The sequence below is a fragment of the Cervus canadensis genome, chromosome 18 (genome assembly GCF_019320065.1).
Source record: "Cervus canadensis isolate Bull #8, Minnesota chromosome 18, ASM1932006v1, whole genome shotgun sequence".
In the NCBI taxonomy this organism is placed as follows: Eukaryota; Metazoa; Chordata; class Mammalia; order Artiodactyla; family Cervidae; genus Cervus; species Cervus canadensis.
In genome coordinates, this window is record NC_057403.1 from 6,676,424 (window position 1) to 6,689,515 (window position 13,092).

At 42.8% G+C, this 13,092-nt stretch overlaps 1 protein-coding gene across 1 annotated transcript in view; it reads left to right on the top strand.

Moving 5' to 3' along the window:
• Positions 1 to 2,795: 2,795 nt before the first annotated feature.
• Positions 2,796 to 13,092, top strand: part of LOC122420438 (zinc finger protein 501-like) — a 30,575-nt gene continuing 20,278 nt past the window's right edge. Inside the window, 1 exon segment of the mRNA XM_043435576.1 lies at positions 2,796 to 2,952. Coding sequence (XP_043291511.1) covers positions 2,796 to 2,952 — 157 coding nt within the window.

Genomic DNA, 13,092 nt, shown 5'->3' on the forward strand with positions numbered 1-13,092 from the left:
AATACTCCAGCAACGCAGGAACACAGCCCTGAACGTCAACATACAGGCTGCCCAAGGTCACACCTAACACATAGACCCATCTCAAAACTCATTACTGAGCACTCCACTGCTCTCCAAAGAGAAGAAATCAAGTTCCACGCACCAGAACACCCATGCAAGCTTCCCTAACCAGGAAACCTTGACAAGCCAATCATCTAACCCCACCCACTGGGTAAAACCTCCACAATAAAAAGGAACCACAGACCTCCAGAATACAGAAAGCCCACTCCAGACACAGCAATCTAAACAAGATGAAAAGGCAGAGAAATACCCAACAGGTAAAGGAACATGAAAAATGCCCACCAAGTCAAACAAAAGAGGAGGAGATAGGGAATCTACCTGAAAAAGAATTTAGAATAATGATAATAAAAATGATCCAAAATCTTGAAAACAAAATGGAGTTACAGATAAATAGCCTGGAGACAAAGATTGAAAAGATGCAAGAAATGTTTAATAAAGACCTAGAAGAAATAAAAAAGAGTCAATTCAAAATGAATAATGCAATGAATGAGATCAAAAACACTCTGGAGGGAACCAAGAGTAGAATAACAGAGACAGAAGATAGGATAAGTGAGGTAGAAGATAAAATGGTGGAAATAAATGAAGCAGCGAGGAAAAAAGAAAAAAGGATCAAAAGAAATGAGGACAACCTCAGGGACCTCTGGGACAATGTGAAACGCCCCAACATTCAAATCATAGGAGTCCCAGAAGAAGAAGACAAAAAGAAAGGCCATGAGAAAATACTCGAGGAGATAATACCTGAAAACTTCCCTAAAATGGGGAAGGAAATAGCCACACAAGTCCAAGAAACCCAGAGAGTCCCAAACAGGATAAACCCAAGGTGAAACAGCCCAATACACATATTAATCAAATTAACAAAGATCAAACACAAAGAACAAATACTAAAAGCAGCAAGGGAGAAACAACAAAGAACACACGAAGGGATTCCCATAAGGATAACAGCTGATCTATCAACAGAAACCCTCCAGGCCAGAAGGGAATGGCAGGACATACTGAAGGTAATGAAAGAGAATAACCTACAACCTAGATTACTGTACCCAGCAAGGATCTCATTCAGATATGAAGGAGAATTCAAAAGCTTTACAGACAAGCAAAAGCTGAGAGAATTCAGCACCACCAAACCAGCTCTTCAACAAATGCTAAAGGATCTTCTCTAGACAGGAAATGCAGAAAGGTTGTATAAACGTAAACCCAAAACAACAAAGTAAATGGCAGCGGGACCACACCTATCAATAATTACCTTAAATGTAAACGGGTTGAATGCCCCAACCAAAAGACAAAGATTGGCTGAATGGATACAAAAACAAGACCCCTATATATGCTGTCTACAAGAGACCCACCTCAAAACAAGAGACACATACAGACTAAAAGTGAAGGGCTGGAAAAAAATATTTCACACAAACGGAGACCAAAAGAAAGCAGGAATCGCAATACTCATATCAGATAAAATAGACTTTCAAATAAAGGATGTGAAAAGAGACAAAGAAGGACACTACATAATGATCAAAGGATCAACCCAAGAAGAAGATATAACAATTATAAATATATATGCACCCAACATAGGAGCACCACAATATGTACGACAAACGCTAACGAGTATGAAAGAGGAAATTAATAGTAACACAATAATAGTGGGAGACTTTAATACCCCACTCACAACTATGGGTAGATCAACTAAACAGAAAATTAATAAGGAAACACAAACCTTAAATGACACAATGGACCAGCTAGACCTAATTGATATCTATAGGACATTTCACCCCAAAACAATCAACTTCACCTTTTTCTCAAGTGCACGCGGAACCTTCTCCAGAATAGATCACATCCTGGGCCATAACTCTGGTCTTGGAAAATTCAAAAACATTGAAATCATTCCAGTCATCTTTTCTGACCACAGTGCAGTAAGATTATATCTCAATTACAGGAAAAAAAATTGTTAAAAATTCAAACATATGGAGGCTAAATAACACGCTTCTGAATAACCAACAAATCATAGAAGAAATCAAAAAAGAAATCAAAATATGTATAGAAATGAATGAAAATGAAAACACAACAATCCAAAACCTATGGGACACTGTAAAAGCAGTGCTAAGGGGAAGGTTCATAGCATTACAGGCTTACCTCAAGAAACAAGAAAAAAGCCAAATAAATAACCTAACTCTACACCTAAAGCAATTAGAGAAGGAAGAAATGAAGAACCCCAGGGTTAGCAGAAGGAAAGAAATCTTAAAAATTAGGGCAGAAATAAATGCAAAAGAAACTAAAGAGACCATAGCAAAAATCAACAAAGCTAAAAGCTGTTTTTTTGAAAAAATAAACAAAATTGACAAACCATTAGCAAGACTCATTAAGAAACAAAGAGAGGGGGGCTGCCGGGATAAGTACGCCGGTGGGTCAGGGTTCGGCCTCAATATGGCGGTCCCAGTCTGGCAGTGACCAAGGCTTTGCTGTCGAGAGGACTAACTGGCGACTGCCGGCCTCTCCACCTATCAGGGTGGAATGCGAGGACGCAGGGGCGAGCTCTGAGGAGCGGCGGTGACGGGGAGGGGTCGGTGGCGGGTGCTCCGGGAGCCAAGGCGGCAGCGTCTGTTCGTTCTATTGGTCTCAAGGCTTCAGCGCCCGGCCCCGCCCGGCCGGGCCAGGCCGGCGGGCGGCGGCGGTAGCTGCTGCAGCCGCAGGATCAGCCTCCGAGGGTGGGCCGGAGGGCGGACGCCGCCGCTGCCTCTGCCGCGGTGATGGCCCAGTGTGTACAATCAGTGCAGGAGCTCATCCCGGACTCCTTCGTCCCCTGTGTGGCCGCGCTGTGTAGCGACGGAGCCGAGCGGCTTACTCGTCTCAATCACCTTAGCTTCGCGGAGTTGCTTAAGCCCTTTTCTCGCCTCACTTCGGAGGGTATGTGGTCTCCCCTTTGCACTGAGCTCCCGCAAAGCCGGGGTCGGGAGAGGGAAGTCGGGAGCCGGCGGGGAAGAGAAGGGCAGTGTTTACATCTCGGAGCCGGGAGAGTGGCGTCGGGCTGGGGCCCCGCGGTGTCTTTAGTGGCCGTAGGAGGCGGTTCCGTAAAAGAGATGGTCAAGACAGCAGCGTGGTTCTGACCTCCAGTTTTTCGGGCACTTCCCGGACAAACCAGACTGTTGGGCAATTAAAGAAAAACGTGAGCCGCGGAGAAGGGCATTGAGCCTGTTCTCAAGGGCCGTAGGGAGGGAATTAGGAAGTTGCAAGGCAGGTCAGCCTTAGAAGATGCTCGCTGTTAGACCAGTGAGGTCTTAGTAAAGAAGACGAATCGTCTTCCCCTGGGAGTTAAACTGGGTTTTCAAAGTTGCCTTAAGTATTATATTCTTTAGCAGTGAGGCGTATCCCTTTCAAGACTTCCGTTTACTTTACTTTTTTTCTTTTGAAAACATCTCTCTAGGTATCCAGAATTTTACTTTACCCCTCAAGCAAATAAAAAGTATTATAAAAGTAGTGAAACTTGCAACAGCCTTTTTTTTTTGCCTGATGGATGAGGAAATAAGGACAAGTTGTAGTTATAATAATTTAATCGAGTTAGTTGCAGTTATATAGATCTATAGGGATGGAAAAGTCCTGAAGTTTGTGGGGGGTTTTTTTCCGGATAAAAGTTTAATCAACAGGAGAAATATCTTTTATTGAAGAGTTGCCTGTTTTCTCCAGCTTTAGATTCTTTATTAGGGAAAAGTAAGCATAATAGTAGTCTAGTGTGGTTTAATCAATACCTTTACCTGTACTTTGCAAACAGAACATTGAAAAATATGGGTAAGATTTTCTGTTAAACACTTTAAAAAGGTTCTATAATAAAGGTTGTCAAGACAACGACCATGATGTTTATTTGGTTATGATGACTTCTTCACACACACAAATGCTGTGCCGTAAGTTTTATGTATTTACAGGCCACACGTGTGTATTCTTTGGGAGAATACTTCCATTATAAGTTCACTTTTGTATTTAAAAGAGACAAGGAGTAAAAAAATAAAAAAAGAAGAAAAAAAAAAAGAAACAAAGAGAGAAGAACCAAATTAACAAAATTAGAAATGAAAATGGAGAGATCACAACAGACAACACTGAAATACAAAGGATCATAAGAGACTACTACCAGCAGCTCTATGCCAATAAAATGAACAACTTGGATGAAATGGACAAATTCTTAGAAAAGTATAACTTTCCAAAACTGAACCAGGAAGAAATAGAAGATCTTAACAGACCCATCACAAGCAAGGAAATCGAAACTGTAATCAAAAATCTTCCAGCAAACAAAAGCCCAGGACCAGATGGCTTCACAGCTGAATTCTACCAAAAATTTAGAGAAGAGCTAACACCTATCTTACTCAAACTCTTCCAGAAAATTGCAGAAGAAGGTAAACTTCCAAACTCATTCTATGAGGCCACCATCACCCTAATTCCAAAACCAGACAAAGATGCCACAAAAAAAGAAAACTACAGGCCAATATCACTGATGAACATAGATGCAAAAATCCTTAACAAAATTCTAGCAAACAGAATCCAACAACATATTAAAAAAATCATACACCATGACCAAGTGGGCTTTATCCCAGGAATGCAAGGATTCTTTAATATCCGCAAATCAATCAATGTAATACACCACATTAACAAATTGAAAGATAAAAACCATATGATTATCTCAATAGATGCAGAGAAAGCCTTTGACAAAATTCAACACTCATTTATGATTAAAACTCTCCAAAAAGCAGGAATAGAAGGAACATACCTCAACATAATAAAAGCTATATATGACAAACCCACAGCAAGCATCACCCTCAATGGTGAAAAATTGAAAGCATTTCCCCTGAAATCAGGAACAAGACAAGGGTGCCCACTCTCACCACTACTATTCAACATAGTGTTGGAAGTTTTGGCCACAGCAATCAGAGCAGAAAAAGAAGTAAAAGGAATCCAGATAGGAAAAGAAGAAGTGAAACACAGTCATCAAGACAGTATGGTACTGGCACAAAGACAGAAATATAGATCAATGGAACAGAATAGAAATCCCAGAGATAAATCCACGAACCTATGGACACCTTATCTTTGACAAAGGAGGCAAGGATATACAATGGAAAAAAGACAACCTCTTTAACAAGTGGTGCTGGGAAAACTGGTCAACCACTTGTAAAAGAATGAAACTAGAACACTTTCTAACACCATACACAAAAATAAACTCAAAATGGATTAAAGATCTAAATGTAAGACCAGAAACTATAAAACTCCTAGAGGAGAACATAGGCAAAACACTCTCCGACATAAATCACAGCAAGATCCTCTATGACCCACCTCCCAGAATATTGGAAATAAAAGCAAAACTAAACAAATGGGACCTAATGAAACTTAAAAGCTTTTGCACTACAAAGGAAACTATAAGTAAGGTGAAAAGACAGCCCTCAGATTGGGAGAAAATAATAGCAAATGAAGCAACAGACAAAGGATTAATCTCAAAAATATACAAGCAACTCCTGAAGCTCAATTCCAGAAAAATAAATGACCCAATCAAAAAATGGCCAAAGAACTAAACAGACATTTCTCCAAAGAAGACATACAGATGGCTAACAAACACATGAAAAGATGCTCAACATCACTCATTATTAGAGAAATGCAAATCAAAACCACAATGAGGTACCATTACACGCCAGTCAGGATGGCTGCTATCCAAAAGTCTACAAGCAATAAATGCTGGAGAGGGTGTGGAGAAAAGGGAACCCTCTTACACTGTTGGTGGGAATGCAAACTAGTACAGCCACTATGGAAAACAGTGTGGAGATTTCTTAAAAAACTGGAAATAGAACTGCCATATGACCCAGCAATCCCACTTCTGGGCATACACACTGAGGAAACCAGATCTGAAAGAGACACGTGCACCCCAATGTTCATCGCAGCACTGTTTATAATAGCCAGGACATGGAAGCAACCTAGATGCCCATCAGCAGATGAATGGATAAGGAAGCTGTGGTACATATACACCATGGAATATTACTCAGCCGTTAAAAAGAATTCATTTGAATCAGTTCTAATGAGATGGATGAAACTGCAGCCCATTATACAAAGTGAAGTAAGCCAGAAAGATAAAGAACATTACAGCATACTAACACATATATATGGAATTTAGAAAGATGGTAACGATAACCCCATATGCAAAACAGAAAAAGAGACACAGAAGTACAGAACAGACTTTTGAACTCTGTGGGAGAAGGTGAGGGTGGGATGTTTCGAAAGAACAGCATGTATATTATCTATGGTGAAACAGATCACCAGCCCAGGTGGGATGCATGAGACAAGTGCTCGGGCCTGGTGCACTGGGAAGACCCAGAGGAATCGGGTGGAGAGGGAGGTGGGAGGGGGGATCGGGATGGGGAATACGTGTAAATCTATGGCTGATTCATATCAATGTATGACAAAACCCACTGAAATGTTGTGAAGTAATTAGCCTCCAACTAATAAAAAAAATAAATAAAATAAATTTTAAAAAAAGAAAGAAAAAAAGATTTCTCTAAATAATCTATAAGCTTAATAGTGAAGAACAATCAGAAAAAAGCACTGTGGGAAATGTTCTAAACTCCCACTGAAGAAGGAATTCATAGGGCCTGGACTCCATCTCAGGCCTGTCCGTGCTGGCCGTGCTCGGCTGCCTCTCCAGCGGACTCTGAACTCTCTGCTTAGTGCCTGTGGGGACGACAATGGAAGGATAAGACCCCCTCCAGACAGGGGAATATTGAAGATCACATCCAGGCTACTCATTGCCTAAGAGGAAGCATACCGTAATCACCCCTGTCTCCAGACAGGTCATAAACTTTTTTTCGTATCTATCAGGATGTAATCACAGGCTTATCGATTATTAACTGGTTGGAATGTAAATGCGGGCTTATTGACTATTGACTGTTTGGACACGTACACATGGGGTAGGCGGTGGGTTTAGACACGTACACATGGGGTAGGTGGTGGGTTTAGACACGTACACATGGGGTATAAAAGATTTTCACAAATGCTGGACGGGGTCCTTGGCTAAGAGGAGACTCTGCCTTGGGCCCGCCGGCGTAATAAACTGCACTCCACTATCTGCATTGTCCTTCTGAGTGAGTCTGTTTCCCGGAAAGCGTGGCTATAACACCACGTCAATAACTTGTTTAAAAACCCTGTGAGTTAAATAAATATATTAAAGCATTTTAGCATTAATGAATTGGGACAAAGATACTTAACACATTTCATGTTAGTTCATATAAAGAGAAACTGTAACATAAAATTCAGATTTGCATTTTCTCATTTTAGTGAGGTGTCTTATGCAGTGAAGAAAGAATTTGAGTATGATATTTCTAAGGTCATATGTGTAGTTTCCAGTGCACTGGAAATTATATGGTAGAAAACAAAAAACATCTGTCCTCAGTATTCCTACACGTTTGGCAATTTTTTCAGAGCTCCACCCACACACTTCTGACTAGGGACAGAATCAGCACTTTTAAAAGGGCTTAACATAGTTACTCAGAAATATGCAGATTTTCTAAAGCCTTCCCAAAATGGACGAGTTATTAGGTTATGCAGGTTGTTCCAGGCCAAGACAAGTATTTTGGTTCTAACTGTGAATGTGAAAATTAATCACTGGAGAAAAATACACAAATGATAAAAAGAATCAGGAATGGGTCAGGAGATGACGCTCTATGACAGTGACAGAAATAAACCTAGGCTATTCCAAAATCATCTCCACTGAAGCAGATCTTCTCAAACCACACGACAAAGTATGAATTCCTCCTCAATGCTTGTCCCTCTTACCTGAGTTATCTGCTTCATCCACAGACACATACCTGGGTGTATGGCTGTCTCCATTCTCCTTACATCTCAGGGGAAAGGGTAACAGGCAGGAAGGCCAGGGGTCTCCAAATGGAGGAAAGAGGCTGCAAGTGCCAGACATTTTTATCTCTCTTAAGCGGCAGGAGGAAAAAACCAGCGATATGTTTTTCCTTCTCTATACAAATTTAAAAGAAGGTTTCTCTTAACATGCTGTGTTGCCATGACACCTGGTCTCACCTAAAGCTAAGTACTCTCAAACCTTGAGTTAACCAATACATTTCTTTTTCTTATGGGAATGTTGTCTTAAGCTATGTTAATGTACCCCAGACTCCATCTTCAAGTTGGTTCCGCCAAACGGCCTAACTTACTTACTCAGGTATCCTTCCCCTAATCTATGTAAACGGAACTATTTGTTGGTATTCTGCCCTTCTACAAGATTCAAGTCAATCGTTTTATGGCCAGGGATGAATTATCTGGTGCCATTCTAAATTTTATGACATTCCTTTCTTTTCATTAACAGACTGTGAGTGACTATATAACATACAGCTAAAGACTTGGAGGGGGGTACTCTTTTGCCCCCTTCTGATGCCTATGTCAGAAGCTTTCTCTATCTCCTTTATACTTTAATAAAACTTTATTACACAAAAGCTCTGAGCGATCCAGCCTCGTCTCTGGCCCCGGATTGAATTCGTCTCCTCCGGAGGCCAAGAATCCCGCATCTTATCGTTCAGCAAGAACCTTTCATCTTGGGGGCTCGTCCGGGATCCTTCAGGACAAGGTAAGGATGCTTGGAGCTCTAGTTCTTCGTTCTCCTAGCGAAAACGTTTTCCGCTGTTCTTTACTAACTCTGCGGTGTGCTTGTGTGAATGAATGATACGCCCTGCGCGAAGCAGTGAGGAGCCCTGCTCTGCGGTTCCTCGGCGACCTCATAAGGCTTATGGCAGAAGCCTGTCGGGGGCTTATACCGACCTGCCAATGCCAAGAGGCAACCAATGTCTCCTTCGGGAACCGACCAGAAACGGGCAAAGTGTGTGGACCGAACTCTCCTTTCTCAGTCAGATTTTTCAGTCTCTTTGACCATTTCATAACTCCTTGGGAATTAGAAGTACTAACCTAGTCTATCGGATCATAGACTTTCAAGGGACTTGTGATCTATGTTGCTAATGTGTACTGTGGCATAGGCCTCAAACTGGGATTGGTGGTCAGGAAGCGCCTAGCCTCACTAGGCACGGAAAGTTCGGAAGCTAGATGGAGCTCTAACTCCCAGAGCATCTCTGAGGTTAAAGGTTACTCGGATTGGAACTGCAATGTTTTTTTTTTTTCCCTTTGGTAACACTGGCTCTTAGTGGACCAGAGGAGGCTCTTATACTGGTGTGGTGACGCTTGGAAGGAGCATCTCAGTTTTATGTTCATATTGGTCTTATTGCAGTCACGAATATACTCAGGGTCGTGCACGGGCACTCAGGTGACTAATGTTTCCCCCAAAGGTCTTAGCTTGGGAGGCATTCCGGAAGGTTACTCTGATTGCACCCCGGGTGGCATCAGAGGCAAGCGAGGTGAAGAGCTGAACATCAGTCAGGGATGCCGTCAGGTCTACCCCTGGTGCATCCCCACCCCGTCTCGGTGGTGGAACCGGGAGGGATGAGTGTGACGCCTGCGTCGGTAGGAGACAGACTAAGTCCGACCAGGAAGGAAAAGCTTTTGGTGTAACGTCTGTCTACACCCCCATCTAGAGCAGGCAGGGACGCCTCCGGTAGAAAAAAATTGGCGCTGGTCGCTTTTTTTCTCTCTTACAGATGGGAGCTAACAATTCCAGCCTCACTCCTTTGAACTGTATCCTGAAAAACTGGGATAGATTTGATCCCCAGGGCTTAAAGAAGACACACCTGGTCTTCCTATGTGATACTGCATGGCCGCGGTACCCACTGGAGGACGGCGAACGGTGGCCAGTTGGAGGGTCTCTTAAGTATAACACTGTTTTACAATTAGACCGGTTCTGTAAAAAGCAAGGGAAATGGGTAGAAGTAGCGTATGTGTTGCCCTTTTTCTCTCTGCGAAATATGCCAGACTTATGTCCTAAGGGTGTAGATTTGGGTGTGAAACCTTCCGCTCCCCCCTGTCCTCCTACTTTGCCCCCGTATCCGGGTCTCCAAGATGAGGTTCAAACTGCTTTGGTCTCAGTAGAAACACAAACTGAGACTCAAACTGCTTTGGTCTCAGTGGAAACACAAACTGAGACTCAAACTGCCTCGGTCTCAGTGGGAACCCAAATTGAGATTCGAACTGCTCATGTAGAGGTCCAAACAACTCCTGTCTCAGTACGACTTCAAACTACTCTGGTTTCAGTAGAAACTCAGACCATCGAAGTAAGAGATGAGATGGAGGACAGGAGGCAAAGAGATAAAGAAAAGCAGGTTTCTCCAATCTACCCCTGGGATATGTCCAGAGCAGCCAGAGAGACTGAGGGACAGCCACTCATGCTGTTGCCTCTTCACGAAGTACCCACCGGGAGAAATTATCAGTCTATGAGAGTTAATAAGCCTTTTTCTTATCAAGAGATACAAAGAATTAAAGAGGACCTGGGAGACTATTTAGAGGACCCAGAAAAATATATTAGAGCTTTTAAAGGTGTTACTCTGCATTATGACCTCACTTGGAAGGATGTGATGTATATCTTGGGACAAACGTTGACTCCTGACTCAAAAGCTCGAGTTTTGGGAAAAGCGGTTGCTTATGGAGATGAATGGCTTGGTAATGAATCAGTGGGAAAGAGGGAAGATGAGATAACTGCCCTCCCCACTGGGAGTCAGGCGGTCCCAACTACAGAACCAGACTGGGACTATAACACTGCTAAAGGAAGATGGGATCAGAGTCATTTTGTCAGATGTATTCTTGAAGGACTCAGACAGGCGCGTTCTAAGCCTTTAAACTATGGCAAACTGGCAGACATAGAACAGGAGGAGAAGGAAGCTCCTGGTAAATTCCTAGACAGACTGAGAGAAGCCCTTCGCAGATTCACTGAGATTGATCCTGAAAGTGAAGAGGGAAAAGTGATCTTAAAGGATAGATTTCTCACTCCAAATATTCGCCGTAAGTTATCAAAACGGGCGCATGGACCAAATCAGTCTTTAGATAATCTGTTACAACTGGCTCAGACAGTCTATTATGGTAGGGAATATGAGGAAAAGAAAGAAAGGCAGAGAAAGATGAAGGAAAAGGCGGAAGCCCTCGCAATGGCTATGAAAACCATTCTTAAACAGCCTGAGAAAAATGCCCAGAGGGACCCAGGTGAAAAGGGATGGGCTTGCTATTGCTGTGGAAAGGAGGGGCATCTCAAGCGGGATTGCCCTCAGGCATCTAAGCCGCCCCCGGCTCCATGTCTGGTCTGCAAGGGACCACACTGGAGGAGAGACTGCCCCCAGAGGCGTAGGTCTCAGGGGTCTGACTCTCAAGACAATCAGGACTGAAGGTGCCCGGGGGTCCCCACACAAGCTCCCATCCTAATTACACCTGAGGAACCCCGGGTATTAATAACAGTGGGAGGCCAATCCGTCAATTTCCTTTTAGATACTGGGGCAACTTACTCCGTGCTTACTGAAGCCCCTGGCCCACTTTCTTCCCGATCCGCTTCCGTAATGGGACTGTCTGGACGAGCCAAAAGGTATTACTTCAGTTATTCTCTATCATGCAACTGGGATTCTGTGCTATTTTCACACAAGTTTCTTATCGTGCCAGAATCACCCTCACCCCTTTTGGGGAGGGATATACTGAGCAAGGTCCATGCCTCTGTTTTCATGAATATGGAGCCTTCCCTTTCTCTCCCTTTAGTTGAACAAAATGTGAATCCTAGAGTATGGGCTGATGGAAAATCTGTGGGTCGAGCACAAAATGCTATTCCTGTAGCTGTCAAGCTCAAAGACCTGCACTTATTCCCACATAAGAAGCAGTATCCACTGAAACCTGAGGTTAAGGAAGGGTTAAAACCCATCATTGAGAATTTAAAGGAGCAGGAACTATTAGTTCCCTGTAACAGTCCATGCAACACTCCTATTTTGGGTATAAAAATATCAGATGGTAAATGGAGACTAGTTCAAGATTTACAAATAATAAATGAGGCTGTAGTTCCTTTACACCCCATGGTGCCTAATCCTTATACTCTATTGCCTGAAATTCCTGAAGGAGCCAAATATTTTTCAGTAATTGATTTAAAAGATGCCTTCTATTCAGTGCCTTTGGCGGAGGAAAGTCAATTTCTATTTGCCTTTGAAGAACCTACGCAGCCAGCTTCTCAGTTAACCTGGACAGTTTTGCCCCAGGGATTTCGTGACAGTCCTCACTTATTTGGACAAAGTTTGTCACGAGATCTACAAAACTTAGCTCTGAAGCGGTAGTATTACAATATGTAGATGATATTTTGCTCTGCGCTGAGACAGAGGAAGCTTGTTCACGAGCCTCAGAAGATTTCTTAAACTTTCTGGCAGGCTGCGGTTACAAGGCATCAAGAGAAAAGGCTGAACTTTGTCAACCATCTGTTAGATATCTGGGCCTAATCATATCAGAAGGGACTAGGGTCATAGGCCCTGAGAGAATTAAACCTATCCTAAACCATCCCCTACCTATGACTTTAAGGCAATTGAGAGGATTTTTGGGAATCACAGGTTACTGTCGTATTTGGATTCCGGGCTATGGGGAACTTGCCCGGCCTTTATATAAACTTATAGTTGAAACTCAGCAAGCCCAAACCAACAAACTGGTTTGGCTTCCAGATACTCAAAAGGCTTTTAAGGTTCTTCAGACTGCTCTCCTGCAAGCTCCGGCTTTGAGTTTGCCCACAGGGTCAGAATTTAACTTGTCACTGAAAGAAAAGGTATGGCCTTGGGAGTTTTGACACAACCCCGAGGGCCTCACCAGCAACCTATTGCTTATCTAAGCAAAGAATTAGATGTAATTGCACGTGGGTAGCCCCACTGCTTAAGAGTAATTGGGGCCACGGCTTTATTAGCACCTGAAGCTTTAAAAATAGTGGACGAAACCTGTACTGTACTGACTTCTCATGATGTGAGTGGAATCTTGAATTCTAAGGTTAATATTTGGATGACAGACAGTAGGCTTCTTAAATATCAGTCACTGTTGTTAGAAGGACCAGTAACTAAGCTTAAAGTTTGTGGAAATTTAAATCCTGCTACTTTCCTTCCTGAGAAGGAAAATGAAACACCTGATCACGATTGT